Source organism: Mytilus californianus, unplaced genomic scaffold (assembly GCF_021869535.1).
Source record: "Mytilus californianus isolate M0D057914Y unplaced genomic scaffold, xbMytCali1.0.p SCAF_5, whole genome shotgun sequence".
Lineage (NCBI taxonomy): Eukaryota > Metazoa > Mollusca > Bivalvia > Mytilida > Mytilidae > Mytilus > Mytilus californianus.
Window position 1 is genome coordinate 42,094,565 of NW_026262701.1, and position 20,466 is coordinate 42,115,030.

Below are 20,466 nucleotides of genomic sequence, written 5' to 3' on the forward strand. Positions count from 1 at the left end.
TTTTAACCTTCTCATGCTTTTAGTTCCAATCAATTGTTTTAGGCACTCACACAATTGATTCAGACTTTGAATGCAATCCAAAGGTACCATAAAAATAAAATTGAGAATGGAAATGGGGAATGTGTCAAAGAGACAACAACCCGACCATAGAGCAGACAACAGCCGAAGGCCACCAATGGGTCTTCAATGCAGCGAGAAACTCCTGCACCCGGAGGCGTCCTTCAGCTGGCCTCTAAATAAATATGTATACTAGTTCAGTGATAATGGACGTCATACTAAACTCCAAATTATACACAAGAAACTAAAATTAAAAATGATACAAGACTAACAAAGAACAGAGGCTCCTGACTTGGGACAGGCGCGAAAATGCGGCGGGGTTAAACATGTTTTTTGAGATCTCAACCCTCCCCCTATACCTCTAGCCAATGTAGAAAAAACAAACGCACAACAGTACGCACAGTAAAACTCAGTTTAAGAGAAGTCCAATGTCAGAATAGGAAACAAAAGAAAATAAACAAAATGACAATAATACATAAATAACAACAAACTACTAGCAGTTACTGACATGCCAGCTCCAGACCTCAATTAAACTGATTGAAAGATTATGTCTTCATCATATGAATATCAGGCACAATCCCTCCTGTTAGGGGTTTAGTATAATACCATCATAAAATATATGAGAAGAACATAACCCGTGTCATGACAACAACTGGTTAAAAAAGCTTATTGGGGTGTAAAAGCGTTGACCAAAGTACATTTTGTATGAATGTTAAAAAAGAAAAGCAAATTTCATGACTGTTCAAAAAAATTTCCACATTTACAGAAATAATTTCAGTGTTCTCCTCAGAAATGTTTTATATCATCCTGGTAAACAGGAAATTATGAAATATCATCTCGTTTCTAGAAACTATAGCATCACTTAAGAATTGAATGCTTCTTTTTGTAAATTTATTGGGGTGTAAAAGCGTTGACCAAAGTACATTTTGTATGAAGCGCGGAAGCTTTTACAACCCAATAAAATTACGAAAAGAAGCATTCAATACTTATAATTACATTTTTTGTCGAGCCTGCGACTTTTGTCGCAGAAAGCTCGACATAGGGATAGTGATCCGACGGCGGCATTAGCTAGCTTCTTAAAAGCTTTATATTTTAGAAGCTAGAAGACCTGGATGCTTCATACTTTGTATATAGATGCCTTATGTTTACGTCTGTCATATATCCATTGTCCTTGACCTTATTTTCATGGTTCAGTGACTACTTGAAAAAAAGTCAACATTTTTTGTAATGTTAATTTCTTTCTTATTATGAGTAATAGGATAACTATATTTAGTATGTGCGTACCTTGCAAGGTCCTCATGCCCGTCAGACAATCTTCATTTGACCTCGACCTCATTTCATGGATTAGTGAACAAGGTAAAGTTTTCGTGGTCAAGTCCATATATCAGATACTATAAGCAGTAGGTTATACTATATTTGGTATATGGAATGATTGTAAGGTGAACATGTCCAACTGGTAGGTGTAATCTGACCTTGACCTCATTTTCATGGTTCAGTGGTCAAAGTTAAGTTTTTGAGTTTTGGTCTTTTTTTCTAATACTATATGCAATATGTCAACTATATTTGGTGTATGGAAATATTTTATGATGTACATGTCAGTCTCGCAGGTTTTATTTGACCTTGACCTCATTTTCACGGTTCATTTCTCAGTGTTAAGTTTTTGTGTTTTGGTCTGTTTTGCATCAACTATAAGCAATAGATCAACTATATTTGTTGTATGGAAGGATTGTATGGTGTATATGTCTCTGGCAGGTATCATCTGACCTTGACCTCATTTTCATGGTTCATTGGTCAATGTTAAGTTTTCATGGTTAAGTTTGTTTCTTAGATACTATAAGCAATAGGTCAACTATATATTTAATGCATAAATTGATTGTAAGGTGTACATGTCTGTCTGGCAGGTATCATCTGACCTTGACCTCATTTTCATGGTTCATTGGTCAATGTTAAGTTTTCATGGTTAAGTTTGTTTCTTAGAAACTATAAGCAATACGTCAACTATGTTTGGTTTATTGAATGATTGTAAGGTGTGCATATATTTCTCATTTGGTTTATCTGACCTTGACCTCATTTTCTTGGATCATGTTAAGTTTATGTGTTACTTGTATTAAAGCTTTATATTTAGGACTATCAACATACAATTAATGGTTAGTAAAGAAGGCGAGACATTTCAGCATGTGCACTCTTGTTTGCTAGGATCATGAAAATACAATTTCTATCAAGTTTTTCTTTTATTTACCTGTGCACTTTATTGTGGAAGCTCGTGTTATCATGAATGTTACATTTCATTTTGAAATGAAGGTTAATTTCAGAATGACACGAGATTGCTGTTAGCCAATCAAAATAACGTATTATAATGAATCATACATGTAATGTAATTATATCCATATCACTATCTATCAGAAACTAATTTCAGGTAGCATCATTCTAGCAATATAGCATCACATTACACATTGCCCTGGGGAGAACACTGAATATATATTGGGTTAAATCATGTTAGGTTTTGTTGACAGTTGGGCCTTCAGAGGGTCAATTTTATCTTTTCAGTGTTCATTGTTTAAAGTCTGGGCCTTTGAAGGAAAGTTTTATCTTAACAGTGTTCATTGTTTAAAGTCTGGCCCTTTGAAGGAACAGTAATACCGTATAGCGTTATTTTTGCGGGGTGTTTATTTTCGCTTATTTTGGCGGGTAAAGGAAAATCGCGTAAATAAATTCCATGAAAATTTATGCATACGTTCGGTACTTTCTAATAACTAAAACGTTTTGTAAACGATCTATTTTTTCTAGGTCGACGGGTCAATAACAGTTTATGATAATTTGAACAACATAAATGCCAAGCCAAAGGGTATTTAGTTTATTGTTGTCAAATAATATAAGAATGTAAGGTACTCTGTCAGGTATTTTACCCTTATTAATTATTGTCAAAATTATAGTCACTCTTGATAATTTTATAATCTAATTAGTATATCAAAGGTCCGGTCAATTTCGTAACAAATCAACCGTAACTGTGTCAAAATGTAATCAATAAATAAGACATCATGCAGGTAAAACAATAATTTAACCATAACAATATGAACAATAGATACTTGTTTGTTAATTTTTACAACTTTTTAACTGCAACCATTAAGTATCCACCAAACTTTTTAATTAAGTCTCCCAAACGAAGTTTGGGAAGACTTATTGTTTTTGCTCAGTTCTTATTATTATTATTATTCTTCTTCTTCTTCTTCTTCTTCTTCTTCTTCCGCCGCTTTTAAATTTGAACTTGTCCGCACCCGTTCTCCAAAACCGCTAGTCAGATTAACTTAGGGTTTCACATTATGTTAGACTAACATGTCTAGTGGTGCAATCAGGGTTTTGTTTGTTCAATGGGGTTTATAAAGGGGTACTTTGAGGGGTAAAAAGAAAAGAGGGTTTTACTATAGAACCCTATGGGATTTTATTTTTTAAAATTTTCAAATGATTATAAATTGAAAACCGTTTGTGATAGACACAATCTTTTTAATTGAAAATGTTCTAAATGATAAAGCCCATTAAATGAAATACAGGGTTAGTCCCCAGGGGTCACCCCCACCCCCTGCCATTTAAGAAAGTTCTAATACCTTGTAAGTGGTCAAGATCCCCACCCCTAAACCATATATATTCTGGTTTGTCATGCTAAGATGGTTTGAATGATATACAGGGTTAGTCCCCAGGGGTCATCCCGACCCCCTGCCATTTGAGAAAGTTCTAATATCTTGTAAATGGTCGAGATCCCCACCCCTAAACCATATATATTCTGGTTTGTCATGATAAAGCACATCAAATGAAATACAGGGTTAGTCCCCAGGGGTCACCCCCACCCCCTGCCATTTAAGAAAGTTCTAATATCTTGTAAGTGGTCAAGATCCCCACCCCTAAACCATATATATTCCTGTTTGTCATGCTAAGATGGTTTGAAAGATATACAGGGTTAGTCCCCAGGGGTCATCCCGACCCCCTGCCATTTGAGAAAGTTCTAATATCTTGTAAATGGTCGAGATCCCCACCCCAAAACCATATATATTCTGTTTTGTCATGATAAAGCACATCAAATGTTATACAGGGTTAGTCCCCAGGGGTCACCCCCCACCCCCTGCCATTTAAGAAAGTTCTAATATCTTCTAAGTGGTCAAGATCCCCACCCCTAAACCATATATATTCTGGTTTGTCATGCTAAGATGGTTTGAATGATATACAGGGTTAGATTGGGGTCATCCTGACCCCCTGCCATTTGAGAAAGTTCTAATATCTTGTAAATGGTTGAGATCCCCACCCCTAAACCATATATATTCCTATTTGTCATGTCTCGAACATTTGAATGACGTATACGGTCAGTCCCCAGGGGTTCCCCCCACCCCCAATGTTCTAATATCTTGTAAATGGTTGAGATCCCCACCCCTAAACCATATATATTCCTGTTCGTCATGTAATGAACATTTGAATGACGTATAGGGCCAGTCCCCAGGGGTTCCTCCCCACCCCCAATGTTCTAGTATCTTGTAAATGGTCAAGATCCCCACCCCTAAACCATATATATTCTGGTTTGTCATGCCAAGATGATTTGAATGATATACAAGGTTAGTCCCCAGGCATCACTAATGCATATAACTTTACTGGACCAAACCAATTTTCACTGGACGTTGCCCAATGTCAGGCGACCCTGGGAATTACGAATTATGGGAGCTTCGTTTGGGAGACTTCGTAACAGCATCCTGTTACAATCATTTCTTGTTGGAATGGAGGAATCGACCAAAATAAAAACCTCCAAAATTTTTCGTATACTTTATTGCCCCTGAATCACGAAATTTTACACCTGCGAAAAAAACCCGCTTTACAGTATCTTTACCTTTTTCATTGCTTTCATTTCACAACCTTGTATGATGCATTTAGATAAGCTTAAATTTTTGCTGTAAAATGCCTACTGTGAAAACAAAGTGAAAATTAGACATAATGAAATTTGCTAATGTACACAGTATGTTATTTTTATTTTCAGCTGGATGTAAATACCAGAACCTGTAAAGTAACCGGGATGATTGGGAATAACAGTCTAAAGCTTATGATAACATTTCCTCATCATTATCCCATCCATGGCGTGCCTTTATTTGAATTCACAGACATATTGGTTGATAACAATGTCATGCTGAGACTGTTGAAGGTATTTTACAAATTTATCAAGAGAGGCCATATTAAGAAATACACTATCAAGAGAGGCCATATTAAGAATATACTGTCATCTTAAATTGGGTACATTTGAGGTTTTTTGGAAAAGTCAGTTGTTTGCATCATAAAGACATGGCTTTTTATATTCTGAATCTAGTCACATTTATAACAAGGTATTTCCCAATTAATTCCTAAAATGAAAAGTTTTGAAATGATGATACACAGTTTTATACCTTAAAATGACACTTTTTGAAATGCGGTGAATGGCAAAGTTACAAGCAATAGTGAAAAAATCAACAGTAATTATGTATCCAATATCTGTTCCCTGATACATACCTGAATGTAAAATAAAGGGAAATAGTCAGCCAATATGTTTTTTGCACAATGGATTGACTGGAAAAGGAAAATCACAAATAAGAAAAACAGTAATGCATTTGTACAATACATAAAAAAAGAATGATGAAAAGTTGAGTGAATAAAGCATTTTGGTTGGTTGGTAGATACATTTTGACTCAATTGGCCAAAAGGAATAAATAAGTCATATTTTGTCAAAATCGTTAGTAGACTCTTTATAGGAGGGATTGCCCTTAAATTATTTTCATAGTCCATAATGTTGGAGAGTGTCCTCTGTTGAAGATGCACACTGACCTAGTATAGGTGAGCAACAAAGGCTCTTTAGAGCCTCTAGTTATTTTGTGATCAATTTTGAAAAATAGTTTTCACAAAAGTTTTTTGTGTTTTTATAAAAATAAGGAGATGAGGTATGATTGCCAATGAGACAACTATCCACCAAAGTTCAAATAAAGTGGATGTAGGCAATTATAGGCAACCGTACGGCCTTCAACAATGAGAAAAACCCATACCGTATAGTTGGCTATAAAAGGCCCCGACATGAAAAATATGAAATAATTCAATTAAGAAAACTATTAGTATTCAACAAAAAAGATTTTACAAAATATTATGTGCATATAATTTAGTGACTGTATAGCTGTGGAAATTAATTTGAAGATAGTTGTTAATATTAGTACTGGTTTAATTTAGGTGTTGAAGGATACAGCAAATAGACATGCCAGAAGGAATTGTCTAGAACCATTACTGAGACAGTTTTCTACAACACTAGATTCATTGTCAGTAAGTATTTATTAGGAATATGATTTCAGGGACACATAACACATAAGTGACATAAAATATGTTGAATGAATTAAAAATTTTCGTCAGCCATTTCTCCAGTACTGCTGAACAGAATGACTTCATATTTCACCAGCAGCTTGATAGTGATGTGTTGTGAAGTGTGGTGCACTTTTAAGATCTGTCAGATACCTACTTCCTGTTTGTGGAATCTTTGAAGTTTTAAATATGTTGAATGACCTTAATCTTTTTTCCACATTTTTCTAAAAATAGTACTGAACAGAATGACTTTATATTTATATTTAGTTAGCAGCTTGGCAGTGATGAGTTGTAACATGTAACTATTTCAGACCTGCTAGATACCTTCCTCCTGTTTTCTGATACTTTGAATTATGATTGTGGGAATGTTTGATAGCACAACATGTGCATTTTTGTTGTATGTTTGTTTGTCTATATCATTTGGCAATTGGCATTCCCAAGCCTCAATGATTTTGCTATTTTAAATAATTTTTTTGCCAGGAATACACTGTTGGGTTTCTAATATAACAGTGACTTTGGAGAGATATATTTGTGAGCTACAGTTCATATAGTTTTCTGACTATGACATCGGATTGTCTACTTATAAGTTACAATATGTTCAAAATAACCATGATAGAAATGTTTTATTATACCCCCGCTTTAAAAAAGTGGGGGTATACTGTTTTACGTCTGTCTGTCTGTCAGTCCGTCCGTCCGTCCCATGAATATTTTTCGTCACATCTTTCTCAGGAACTACATTACAAGGATTTCTGAAATTTGGTGTCAGGGTTTATATGAGTCAGCTATACAGTGTGATGCGTTTTCAGATTCTTCACTCAACTACTTCCTTTTTACCGAACACTTGTATCATTTTACACATGATAGCCAATTTGAAAATTTTCGTCACATTTTTCTCAGGAACTACAATACAAGGATTTCTGAAATTTGGTTTCAGGGTTAATATAAGTCAGCTATACCATATGATGCGTTTTCAGATTCATCACTCAACAACTTCCTGTTTACGGAACTCTTACATATTTTTACACTATTAAAATTATCCACTTGCGGCAGGGGTATCATCAGTGAGCAGTAGCTCGCAGTTTCACTTTTTTTTTTTGTTGCTAATCACTTTATTTACAGTTTCAGACAGAAGAAAGGATAACACCAGATACAGAAAATTTACCTGCATTTTCTCCTTTCTATTTACCTTATGCCCGAGGAGATATACCTTATGTTAAGTTTGGATCCAGACAGGATTCTCATATTCCATTTCCTAGAACTAGTGGTGCAAGATTTTGTTCTGCAGGTATTTTAACATTATAAACAAGAAATTGATATAAGTTATTGAAACAAATCTTCTTTTTTCATATTTATTATTATATGGATAAGGTTTTTGATATGATAGATGATAAGTTATAGTTTTTCTGAAAGCGTTAAACGTATATGATGTTATGATGTTTTCTTCTTCCATCAAAAATTTGTTCTCGTAGTCTTGGTTAAAAAGCCCACTGGAGAATTCTTTATATGTATAAAAATAAGAAGATGTGGTGTGATTGCCAATGATACAACTCTCCACAAGAGACCAAATCACACAGAAATCAAAAACTTTAGGTCCCCGTACGGTTTTCAATAATTAGCAAAACCGATACCGCATAGTCAGGTATAAAAGGCCCCTAAATGACAAATGTAAAACAATTCAAACAAAACTAACGGCCTAATTTATGTACAATATGTGTATGTTTTGTCAAGGTAAAGTTATTTTGTGTCTATGAATGGCATTCTTCAATTTCACCCTTACTAGATTAATGTATTAATAAAAGAAGATATGGGTGATATATCAATGAGACAGCAACTTGACAACAAAAATAACCAAAAAGACATCTACAGGGTATATTGTTGACATTATATACAAAATTATATTTCAATAATCAGTCCTGTAATTTCCCTTTTTCAGAATTTAGAAGATTCTATTCTAATTATTGGTAATTTAATTGTTGAATATTTTATTGGTTTAAAATAAAGGCATTGTTAAAAAACCACAGTGTGAAATATATATTTTTTTCCAGTGGACATTGAGCAAAGATCAATGAATCAATATTTTTATACAGCATGAAACTTATGAATAATGCCTTTTAGGTCATTTAGTTATATTTGGAAGATCAAAAGAAGCACAGAAAGGATCAGATTATACACCAAAGTAAGTTACTGTCTGTGTCATGTGTGATGAAAGTATAAAGGAAGCACAATCATAGGGTCCATTCTAATTATAGTGCAAAAGTTGATTTTGGAGATGAGGTTTTGTACTATTAAACATGCATTTCAACAGTTTATAGTTATTTTAGCCTATGAAAAAAGTATTTTTTTAATAACAAATATTTGTCAAGTAGTGGACTCCACTTAATTGAATCCTTGTTAATTGCATGATCCTGTTATTTGTATAAAAGCCATGTTTATCTCTTACATATGTATTAAAAAAACCTTTTATTTGCTTAGGTAATAACAATCATTCCTGTTTAAAAAAAATACATGATGAAAAACATACAAGTTTTGAGCCTGAAAGTTCTCCTTAGATACATCTTTGTCATTTTGTAGGTAAAATATTTACTATAAATGTGTCTTTTACTGACTGCTGTTTTTATATTAAATTTTCAGGGCAATGTCTGACTTGAACAGCTTAGTTCAGAAAAACAAATTACGTCCACATCAGACAGTTCCCTTCAACTTTGCTACATATTCCCGCAGTCCTCCAACAGCTCAACCTGACATAACTATCGCTACATATTACTATGTAAGTAAAGAAGATTACTTTTTTATTACATAATGTCCAGAAGCATATTCAGTTGGATTGATGTAAGATGTTGATGTTTTCATTTGGAAGATGCTGCATACTGTCGATTCATTATTATTCCTTGGATACCAATTTTCATGAAAAACGTTGTTGTAAATGAATGACGAATTTAAATGTTTAAATTAAAAAATTATATTTCCCTTTGCCAGAATTTATAGGATTATTGGTAATTTTATTGTTCAAGATTACATTGGTTGAATTGTTAACCAACCATAATGTGAAATATTTGCCAATGGGTATTGGGCAAGAGCATATTCAGTTGTTCAGATTTACCAATTATCATGGAAATCATGGTTGTAGATGAACCACAAATTAAAATGTTCAAAGAAATAATAATTTCCTATAGACCTCTTCACAAACTTTTGCAAAACCACATAATCAGATATCCACCAAACTGAAATTTTTCTTCAAACTATAAAAGATTGCTACCTATAAAAATGAAACCACAGTATCTTACTTTTTCCAAAATAGTTTGAAATTTTGTTTAACCCTTTTACTAGGAAATTATAACTTTTTGCCCAACAATGGTTTTATTTCATCTTATTATTTATTTAAATGCACCATTATACACTGCTGGAAAATTTTGTTTTTATTTTTGAAATTTTGAAATTCTCATTTCATACTTATCTAATATGCTTGAAATATTTGCTACTGGAATTTAAGCCACCAAAAATCAGTCAGTTTCTATTTTATTTCCATTCAAAACAACGAGATTTTGATCTTGGAAATATTAACTCAATCAGTCTTTTATCATTCTATACTGGTCATTTTGATGTTTTGTATGTACACTATCATTGAAGAATGTCAAAAGTGGTCCAAAGAAGAACAGAGCACCAGGAAAGAGGTTCAGTACTGATGTAAGAGACACAGAAACCAAGAAACCAAATATTGCTCCCGTTAAAATATATGACAGTAGTAGACTTTTAGCATTGCATAAAATTTTGGGAGAACATTACATGTAAGTAAAGTCATATTAACAATCAGTTCAGTTCCTGAAACAGTTCTTGAATTAAACAGAATTTTCCCCAAAAATATACATGAGATTGTGCTATCAAAACTGATTCCAATTCATGTAAGACCTTTCTTTTTGTAAGCTGTCTCTTGGTATCGGGCCAACCTTTTCAGTGTATACCAGATGCCATTATGAGTGTAGTGTTATTGAAAATTCTGTTTTTATTCCCCTGCATAAAGTATTACTTTTGTATGTATGTCCTTTCCTAACATAAGTCCCAAAAATGGTTTCAGGATGCTAGCTTTAGTAAGCCTTCACTAAGTAATTTGAAATTTTTATCTGAGGAACCACTAAACACAGATCTATTTTGAATTTGACAGATTTCAAGTTTGTCTTTCCAGAGTTAGCCCTCTTTGTAACACAGAACATAGCATATTTTTTTTTGCTTCCACCAAATCATTTGTTATTTTCAATTATGTTATAGTTTTTTTGTCATGGCACTGGCAGTTTCATCTGACCTTGACCTCATGTTCATGGTTCATTGGTCAATGTTAAGTTTTTTGTGATTTGGTCTATTTCTCCGATACTATAAGCAATAGGGCCACTGTATTTGGTGTATGGAATGATTGTAAGGTGTACATATTCTGCCTGGCAGGGTTCATCTGACCTTAACCTCATTTTCATTGTTCATCAGTCAATATTTAGTTTTCATGTTTATTTCTGTTTCTCTGGTACTATAAGCAATAGGTCAACCATATCTTGTGTACTGAATGATGACATGTTGCACATGTTGTCTGGCAGCGTTCATCTGACCTCGACTTCATTTTTATAGTTCATTGGTCAATGTTCAGGTCTATTTCTCAGATACTATAAGCAATAGGTAATTGCATGGTGTGCATATTGTCTGGCATGGTTCATAGGACCTTGACCTAATTTTCATTGATCATTGATAATGTTGAGTATATGTGATATTTGTAGTAAAACATTCATATTACAGACTTTCAACATAAATTCAATCATGATTAGTAAAGCAGACAATACATTTCAACGTGAGCACTCTTCTCTTTTGTTAATACTAATATCAAGTCAGAAATCACACACAATTGATAATTTGTAACTCTATGGATATTAAAATGTTCATGGATTAAGAAAATGTTTATCCTTGTATAATTTTGCTGAAGAAATTTAACCAATTTAACTGTTTTTATGCCCCACCTTACAATAGTAGAGGGGCATTATGTTTTTCGGTCTGTGCATCCGTTTGTTTGTTCGTTTCATTCGTCTGTTCGTGTGTCCATCCATCTGTCCCGCTTCAGGTTAAAGTTTTTGTCAAGGTAGTTTTTGATGAAGTTGAAGTCCAATCAACCTGAAACTTAGTACACATGTTCCCTATGATATGATCTTTCTAATTTTAATGCCAAATTAGAGTTTTGACCCCAATTTCACGGTCCATGGAACATAGAAAATGATAGTGAGAGTGGGGCATCTGTGTACTATGGACACATTGTTGTTCCTAATCAAATAAAAGTTTCTTCTTGGGTTTATGCTAACATTTATATCAAACATAGGATAGGTAGGTTGCTCCCAATGTAGACATGAATTTTTATATGCCCGTCAAGAACTTAAAATTTTTTAATTTACCTATTCAAACCATATCATTATTATTTGCTTTTTTATATAAATCAGAAATAACCAATTTGAAATGGAAAAATTTTAAAGAAAAAAAAAGGAAAAAAAGAAAAAAAGGAAAAAAAATCCCCCCCCCCCCCCCAATTTTTTGAACTCCCTTATGATTCATCACCCCCAAAACTCAATCCCAGCCTTCCCTTTGTGGTATGGTACCTTGCAGTACAATTTCAGAGAGATCCATACACTTGAACACAAGTTATTGTCTGGAAACTAGAAAAATGCTTGTTTTTTTGCCCCTCTTTGGCCCCAAATTCCTAAACGTTTAGGGCAATTACCCCCAAACTCAAACCCAGCTTTCCCTTTGTGCCATGAAACCTTGTAATACAATTTCATAAAGATCCATACACTTACACACAAGTTATTGTCCTGAAACTAGAAAAATGCTTGTTTTTGGCCCCTAATTCCTAAAATTATGAGGCAATTACCCCCAAAATCAATCCCAGCCTTTCCTTTGTGGGATGGTACCTTGGAGTACAATTTCAGAGAGATCCATACACTTGAACACAAGTTATTGTCTGGAAACTAGAAAAATGCTTATTTTTGGCCCCTTATTCCTAAACGTTTTGGGCAATTACCCCCAAACTCAATTCCAGCTGTTCCTTTGTGATATGGAACCTTGTAGTACAATTTCAGAAAGATCCATACACTTACACAAGTTATTGTCATGAAACTAGAAAAATGCTTGTTTTTTCCCCTAATTCCTAAAATTTGGAGGCAATTACCCCCAAAATCAATCCCAGCATTCCCTTTGTGATATTGGAACCTTGTGGTACAATGTCAGAGAGATCCATACACTGACACAAATTATGTCTGGAAGTTACAAAAATGCTTATTTTTTGCCCCTTTTTGGCCCCTAATTCCTTAACTGTTGGTATCATAACCCCCAAAATCAATCCCAACCTTCTTTTTGTGGTATTGAACCTTATGGTAAAATTTCATAGAGATCCATTCACTTAAACTAAAGTAAGAGTGCGAAAACCAATGTGTCTTCGGACGACGACGTCGCCAATATCAAAATTTTGCGGTCGTATAAAAATTGCTGAATTTTTAGTTTCTGTTCTCTACTTAAGTTAGCCTCAACCAAATGTTATGAGACTTACACACAATGCTTATTATCACAAAACTCGGATCAAGTTCAAATTTAGGTAGCGTCACTTTTACTGTTCTTCAGTTATGTCCCTTTATAACTATATGATATGCAAGCGAGGGCATCATCTGTGTCCACATGTGGACACTATCTACATTTATTTTCACATGTCGTGCCGTATCTCAAAAACGATTTATCTTTACTGCTTAAAACTTTACACACTTCTTAGTTATATTAATCTAAAGATCTGTATACTTTTTGGTGATGATTCAGAATTTTATTTTAGAGTTATTGAGTGTTTTGTAAAAAAAAGGGGAGGGCGAGGAGGTTTCACATGTCGCGCCGTATCTCAAAAACGATTTATGATTATTGCTTAAAACTTGACACACTTCTTTATTATATTAATCTAAAGATCTATATACTTTTTGGTGATGATTCAAAATTTTATTTTAGAGTTATTGATTTTTTTATAAAAAAAAGGGGAGTTTTCACATGTCGCGCCGTATCTCAGAAATGATTTATGATAATTGCATAAAAGCTCACATACAAGACAAACGGGCGTATCATGCACTCGTGACGCAGCTGTTTATTTATTATGTTTTAGTATTAATACCGGTTTGGTTTTACAGAATAAACAAGTCAGATATATCTACAATGTGTAAACACAATACCAGTGTTGCTGCCACTGTTGGCAGAAAAGATCTTGTTCAGGTAAAATTTTTCTTGTAAAGAATAATGAGAACAACATATTAAGATATATAATACTGTTTTCATCCCATTAAATTTGCAAATAATAAGAAAAGGAGATGTGTTATACATGAATGAGACAGCAACCCATAGATACAAAAAAACCAATGGACATCAAGAGGTCAAAATGATTTCTTCATCAAAAGACCGCTGTCTATACAATATATCAAGTAGGATTGGCAAAGTTTTACCCTGTTTGGAAATCCTGATTAGAAAACATAGGTTTTTCTGGGACTGAGCAATACTCCCAAAAATGTTAATACTGGGCAAAATGATTTTAAGCTCACCTGGCCCAAAGGTGACACAAAATCAAAATCAGGGAATGACATTGATGACATAAGAAAAAAAAGAAGACTGTTAAATTTTTGAGGTTGAAATATCTAAAAAGCAGAAGATTTGAAACTTTGAACGGAACAGGGCTTGAAATTCAGGAGATTTTTACTCTGCCGGAAAAATCACATGTCGGAAAGATACAAAGTCAGTATTTAATTCTATAATAAATATCTAAAATGAAAACTGAAAGATGAATTAAAGGCTGAAGTAGAAGAAACCAAAGTTGTACGACTTAAAGTGAGATAGCATCACACTTCTGCAATATAAATTATTTTCAAAAAACACACATTTTCTCTTATTGCAAATTGTTTGTTTTTGTCGAGCCTGCGACTTTTGTCGCAGAAAGCTCGACATAGGGATAGTGATCCGGCGGCAGCGGCGGCGGCGTTAGCTAACTTATTAAAAGCTTTATATTTTAGAAGGTGGAAGGTCTGGATGCTTCATACTTTGTATATGGATGCCTCATGTTACGAAGTTTCTGTCAGCCACATGTCCAATGTCCTTGACCTCATTTTCATGGTTCAGTGACTACTTGAAAAAAAAGTTCAGATTTTTTGTAATGTTAAATTCTCTCTTATTATAAGTAATAGGATAACTATATTTGGTATGTGCGTAACTTGCAAGGTCCTCATGCCCGTCAGACAGTTTTCACTTGACCTCGACCTCATTTCATGGATCAGTGAACAAGGTTAAGTTTTGGTGGTCAAGTCCATATCTCAGATACTATAAGCAATAGGTCTAGTATATTCGGTGTATGGAAGGACTGTAAGGTGTACATGTCCAACTGGCAGGTGTCATCTGACCTTGACCTCATTTTCATGGTTCAGTGGTTATAGTTAAGTTTTTGTGTTTTGGTCTGTTTTTCTTATACTGTATGCCATAGGTCTACTATATTTGGTGTATGGAATGATTGTAAGGTGTACATGTCTAGCGGGCAAGTGTCATATGACCTTGACCTCATTTTCATGGTTCAGTGGTCAAAGTTAAGTTTTTGAGTTTTGGTCTTTTTTTCTAATACTATATGCAATAGTTCAACTATATTTGGTATGTGCGTACCTTGCAAGGTCCTCATGCCCGTCAGACAGTTTTCACTTGACCTCGACCTCATTTCATGGATCAGTGAACAAGGTTAAGTTTTGGTGGTCAAGTCCATATCTCAGATACTATAAGCAATAGGTCTAGTATATTTGGTATATGGAAGGACTGTAAGGTGTACATGTCCAACTGGCAGGTGTCATCTGACCTTGACCTCATTTTCATGGTTCAGTGGTTATAGTTAAGTTTTTGTGTTTTGGTCTGTTTTTCTTATACTATATGCAATAGTTCAACTATATTTGGTGTATGGAAATATTTTATGATCTATTTGGCAGTCACGCAGGTTTTATTTGACCTTGACCTCATTTTCAAGGTTCATTGCTCAGTGTTAAGTTTTTGTGTTTTGGTCTGTTTTTCTTAAACTATAAGCAATAGGTCAACTATATTTGTTGTATGGAAGAATTGTTAGCTGTACATGCCTGCCTAGCATGGTTCATCTGACCTTGACCTCATTTTCATGGTTCATTGGTCAATGTTTAGTTTACTTGGTTAATGTTAAGTTTATGTGACAGTTGTAATAAAACTTTATATTTAGGACTATCAACATAATATCAATGATTAGTAAAGAAGGCGAGACATTTCAGCGTGTGCACTCTTGTTCTTATATGTTAAAGAGATTAGGTACCACCTGGCTTATATTGATTTTGTATTTATTTATAGCTGTGGTCATTGGTGGCATTAACTGCTGATAAACGACTTCAATCATCTGAAGATCCAGATGAAGGTCCACCCTGGGGTCGACATCCTTTTGGTAGAAATTTAATGCAATCATTGTAAGTAATAATTGTTGTAAGGTTTATACAGTCTGTTACTATACTCAGCTTGAAAATGGAAATCTATACTAGTGTTATTCTAATCACATTTAAATACAGGTCCTTTGTGAGGGTAGGAAAGGGGTATCCCACATGATGACTGACAGTAAAATATTTGTTAAAATAACGTTAACAATTATTATTTTACTTTATTTAACGCTAAGGGGAGCTACTAAATGAGATTTGAAGAAGATGTTAAAAAATTAAGGCTCATTTGATGGTAACGGTATCTTAAAACAGACGTTTGGCACTTGATGATAAAAGGCATTCTTCCCTCCTGTGTCCTCGCTTTCCTTACAAGGATCTGACGCTGTGTTCTACTTTCTGTTTTATAGACCTTTCAGGATCCTCTGGTTTTATCGTAATGATACATACCTTCAAAAATGTGTAGATAGGAATCTCAAATTACCAAAACAGAAAGTAGAATGGAATGTTGTCAGATCCTTGTAAGCAAACTGTAGACATATAGGATCTGTATTAAACAGAAAGTAGAATGGAACATTGTCAGATCCTTGTAAGCAAACTGTAGACATAGGATCTGTATTAAACAGAAAGTAGAATGGAACATTGTCAGATCCTTGTAAGCAAACTGTAGACATAGGATCTGTATTAAACAGAGAGTAGAAATGAACAATGTCAGATCCTTGTAAGTAAACTGTTGACATAGGACCTGTTTTAAACAGAAAGTAGAATGGAACATTGTCAGATCCTTGTAAGCAGACTGTAGACATAGGATCTGTATTTGAATCAGATTGGTTTATTCATTTACAAGAACCTGATATTTTTGTTGGGTGTATAGACTTGTAATTGAACATATTGGTCATGAACTGTCTATATATTTTACATATGTTGCCTGTAAAAATAATTATCTTACCTCCTATACATTTCCAGGAATATCATTGATTAAAACCAACCGCGTGGAGACCGTGTATATTTCATATGGGGTTAGTAGGCATGGCTTATTTCAATACACGGATAGAAGTGGTGTTACGTCCCTTTATAAATACAACACGACGTTGGGATAAAACTGAAACGTTTCAACAAACGAAGAAATTGATGATGAACAATTGAAATAAATGCAGAAAACACATTAAAAGCTAACAAGTTGTTATTGTTGGCATTTGTTTTTGTATAGACCAATGAAAGTAGGTTCTTTATATTGAAGACTTGATCACTTTGATCAGGGTTGGAAAAGTATTACCTCCCCCCCCCCCCCCCCCCCCCCCTTTTTTTCCCGGGCTGGGCAATACTGGGCAATATGATTTTTTAAGCTTATTTTAACACAAAATAGTAAAGACTTGTTATAGTTTCATAGCATTATAGCTAAATATATACATTTTATACAGATAACCATTGAGAGTCATTTCTAGAAGATTGAAAATTCAATTTCATTCTCTTCTCCACTAATTCCATGTAGGCAGAATTCAAGATTTGCACATTTTAGGATACCTTGTTAATTTCCAAGCATTGTTTCAATAATCCAAACTTTGAAAAAATGCATTTTATTTGAATGTTTAAGTGAATTGTAAATTTAAATTGCTATGCAATCATACTGCTAAATAAACACCCTACATGGTCATGTCATTAACACTTATAGAAATGAAAAGGCTGATTATTGTTATATAAACATATCTGTGTTCTAATCTGAATAATTACTTATTAATTAGTGATGTACATATAAATTATTTAAAAGTAATTTTTTTTACCTGTAAGTGTTAATTGTTAATATTAGTTATATATATTTGAAAAAAAAAAAAAATTCTTTGGCTTTATGTTAACAGTTTGACCAATCTAGACAGAATGGTAATTTAATAGTTTTTTAGGAGAATTATTGCGAAAGGCTTTTTCCATTAATATTTGTCTAATGTGTCTTCATGTACACTTGTCTCAGAGTTGCTAGAATAATACTTTCTCAAATGTGTACACTTGTATTATAAGACTCTCAAACAAGTTAACTTATCTATAAATCAAAATATGTTTATAAATATCTTAAATGTATTGCATTTGTGTTTGATCACTGAATCCTCTTTAAAATTCAGGCCAGTATTTTATATTACCCAGTATTGCCCAGTATTACCCGGTTAAACCCAGTAAAACCCGGGTTTTCCCAGTATTTCCCACTGGGCTGGGCAATACTCATAAAACCCGGGTTTTTGCCAACCCTGACTTTGATAGGCCACTAGTCTAAATGCCACATGATAAGATAGTCTGTAAGATAAATTCGTAACACAGTGTGCTAGTGACCCAATACAATATATATGGGGTCAATAAATTTCTTATGGGGTTCGAGTTTCGCTCTCACCCCATATGGAATTTACTGACCCCATATATATTGTATTAGGTCACTAGCACACTATGTAACTAATAATATGTGCAAATGTAAATTAAGTATTAAAATGTTGTGGGCATTCATAAAAATATTAAATCCATAAATTCAGGCAAATGTAAATCTCCCATAAACTCCACTCTTCACAGAAAAAATTCACTTACAGCCTGAGGACAGGAATGTAACTGAACAATACAATGAGTTTAAACTAATACACCTTATTGATATTTGTTCGCCATTATTGTCCATCACAAACATTCCTGTAAAATTTGTACGTCATAAGAGAAAATGTCTGAGGCAAAAGTAAAAGTTGTATGGTGTCAATAGTTAAAGTATCTCAAAATCTGGGTTCAAATTTCACAGATTCTGAAATAGAGATGAGGTTTAAAGGTGAGAGATGAAACCCAGCGATTCTTTTCACAAAAATCTTATGTAAAAAAATACTTGTGAGTCATGAACATTCAATATAAGCATTACGTATGATAAATTTTTGTTGTAAGATTTTTTGTGAAAAGACACCCCTGCCCCTTAATAACACTTTTATGATAAAGCTGTTTGTTTTTGATTTTTGTAGAATGGAATATTATATAAAACTGAGAGATGTGCAGACTTTAGCAATGTTATGTTGTGTGTTCTGGAATGGTCAGGAACTGATGGCGCCACCTCCACCCAAACCACAGCAGTCAATATCAGTAGAATATTCAACACCACCAAATGTAAGATCAAAATTTCCTACCATGCTCAAATTTAATGAAAATAATATATGTATATGAATGTTTTTAAAGTCATACCTTAGAATACTGTGAATTCTTTTATTTTTTGTGGACACCAATTTTTGTGGATTTAAGAAAAATTGTAAATACTTGATTGTGTGGAGTTCACAAATTCTGCAAACAAGCCTAAAGTCAATTTGTATTTATTTGAACATTATAATTCATGGTCAATCTATACCCACGAAATTCACACATATTAGTACCCTGCAAATAAGAATGAATCCAAAGTATAGAAAAAAGTTTTATTTTTTTGGATCAGAATAGAATACTCAGAAAACAGAAAAAACACAAGTTTGCTCTGTTTTAGGGAGAGGTAAATGAAAAATTGAATTATCAGAATTTGTTGAAGATTTAAACAACTATTCAAAAATGATGGCTGAATTTCAAATGAAAATGTTTTTAACTTTGAAATTACAATACTGCAATGAGTTTGGAAGTCACACACACACAGGCAAAGATTGCCTTCTATGGTTTTAGCTTTACTCATTTGTTCTTGCATTTGCTCTCTCCAGTGTTTTATATTTTTGGCTTTCCTTACTTTTGGTCTCAAGTGTACTTGATAATAGTTTTTCCAGAAAATGTGGTGTGTACACAGAAAATATTCCAACATTAGACAAGTGTCTATACAATATGTTATTCTCTGAAATGCCCTGAGTCTAGAAAAGTTAAAACTGTAAAGTGATACATTTACAGTAACTAGATCTGCATTCTCAAAAAATGCCTATAAATAAGATTTTGGAGACCAAAAGTACAGAAAGCCAAACATTACATACACAGGTGAGCTCAAAATCAAAAGGGCATAAACAGAACAGCCAAAAACTGTTAAAAGGTCAACTGTGCCTTAGAGATCTGTAACCTTAGCTTTAGAACAATTACACTGTAAATCATTGTTTTTATTTTAGGACAGTTACCCATGTCCAATTCCTAAAATTCATTGCCTATTCCTTAGCTTTAAAGCAGATTAAGCTTGTATTTTTATGTTATCTAATAGAAAATACATTTGAAATGATGTCAGTGTCTTAGACAATTTTGTGTCTTTAGACATGTCTTAACATGAATAATGTCTTTATTAAAGACATGTCTAAGGACAAGAATTTGTCCCAAGATGTTTCAAGGCACTGAAGATCATTTGTTATGTATTACTATTGCAGAGAAACCATTTACTTTCATGTATTTAAAAATTCACCATTTCAGAATCAAAGGAATTGTGGGTATTATTTTCAAAAGTATGTCTGAACATAGTGATTGGTTTAGAACATTCTGAATAATTTACATCTAAAGTCAATAATAATTTAATGCTTTTGGGGGTAAAGATTGCATGAAATCAAATCAAAATCTTCATATTGTCATTGGCTTTTTATCTGTATTTTCAAAGCCTCATCTCTATGTTTGAGAGCACAAACAACATAGTGCAGGGAAT

At 33.6% G+C, this 20,466-nt stretch overlaps 1 protein-coding gene across 8 annotated transcripts in view; it reads left to right on the forward strand.

Annotated features, from left to right (window-relative positions):
- Positions 1-20,466, forward strand: part of LOC127702222 (GATOR complex protein WDR59-like) — a 66,119-nt gene that overhangs the window by 14,610 nt on the left and 31,043 nt on the right. For all 8 annotated transcript variants that reach the window (XR_007982328.1, XR_007982329.1, XM_052206325.1 and 5 more), the window contains exons 13-21: positions 5,072-5,233; positions 6,280-6,369; positions 7,525-7,690; positions 8,521-8,581; positions 9,037-9,172; positions 10,033-10,190; positions 13,590-13,671; positions 15,796-15,908; positions 18,848-18,989. Coding sequence is in view for 6 of the 8 variants with exons in the window: in XM_052206325.1 (XP_052062285.1) it covers positions 5,072-5,233; positions 6,280-6,369; positions 7,525-7,690; positions 8,521-8,581; positions 9,037-9,172; positions 10,033-10,190; positions 13,590-13,671; positions 15,796-15,908; positions 18,848-18,989 (1,110 nt within the window). In the remaining 2 variants the exon portion in view is untranslated. The remainder of the gene's footprint in view (positions 1-5,071; positions 5,234-6,279; positions 6,370-7,524; positions 7,691-8,520; positions 8,582-9,036; positions 9,173-10,032; positions 10,191-13,589; positions 13,672-15,795; positions 15,909-18,847; positions 18,990-20,466) is intronic.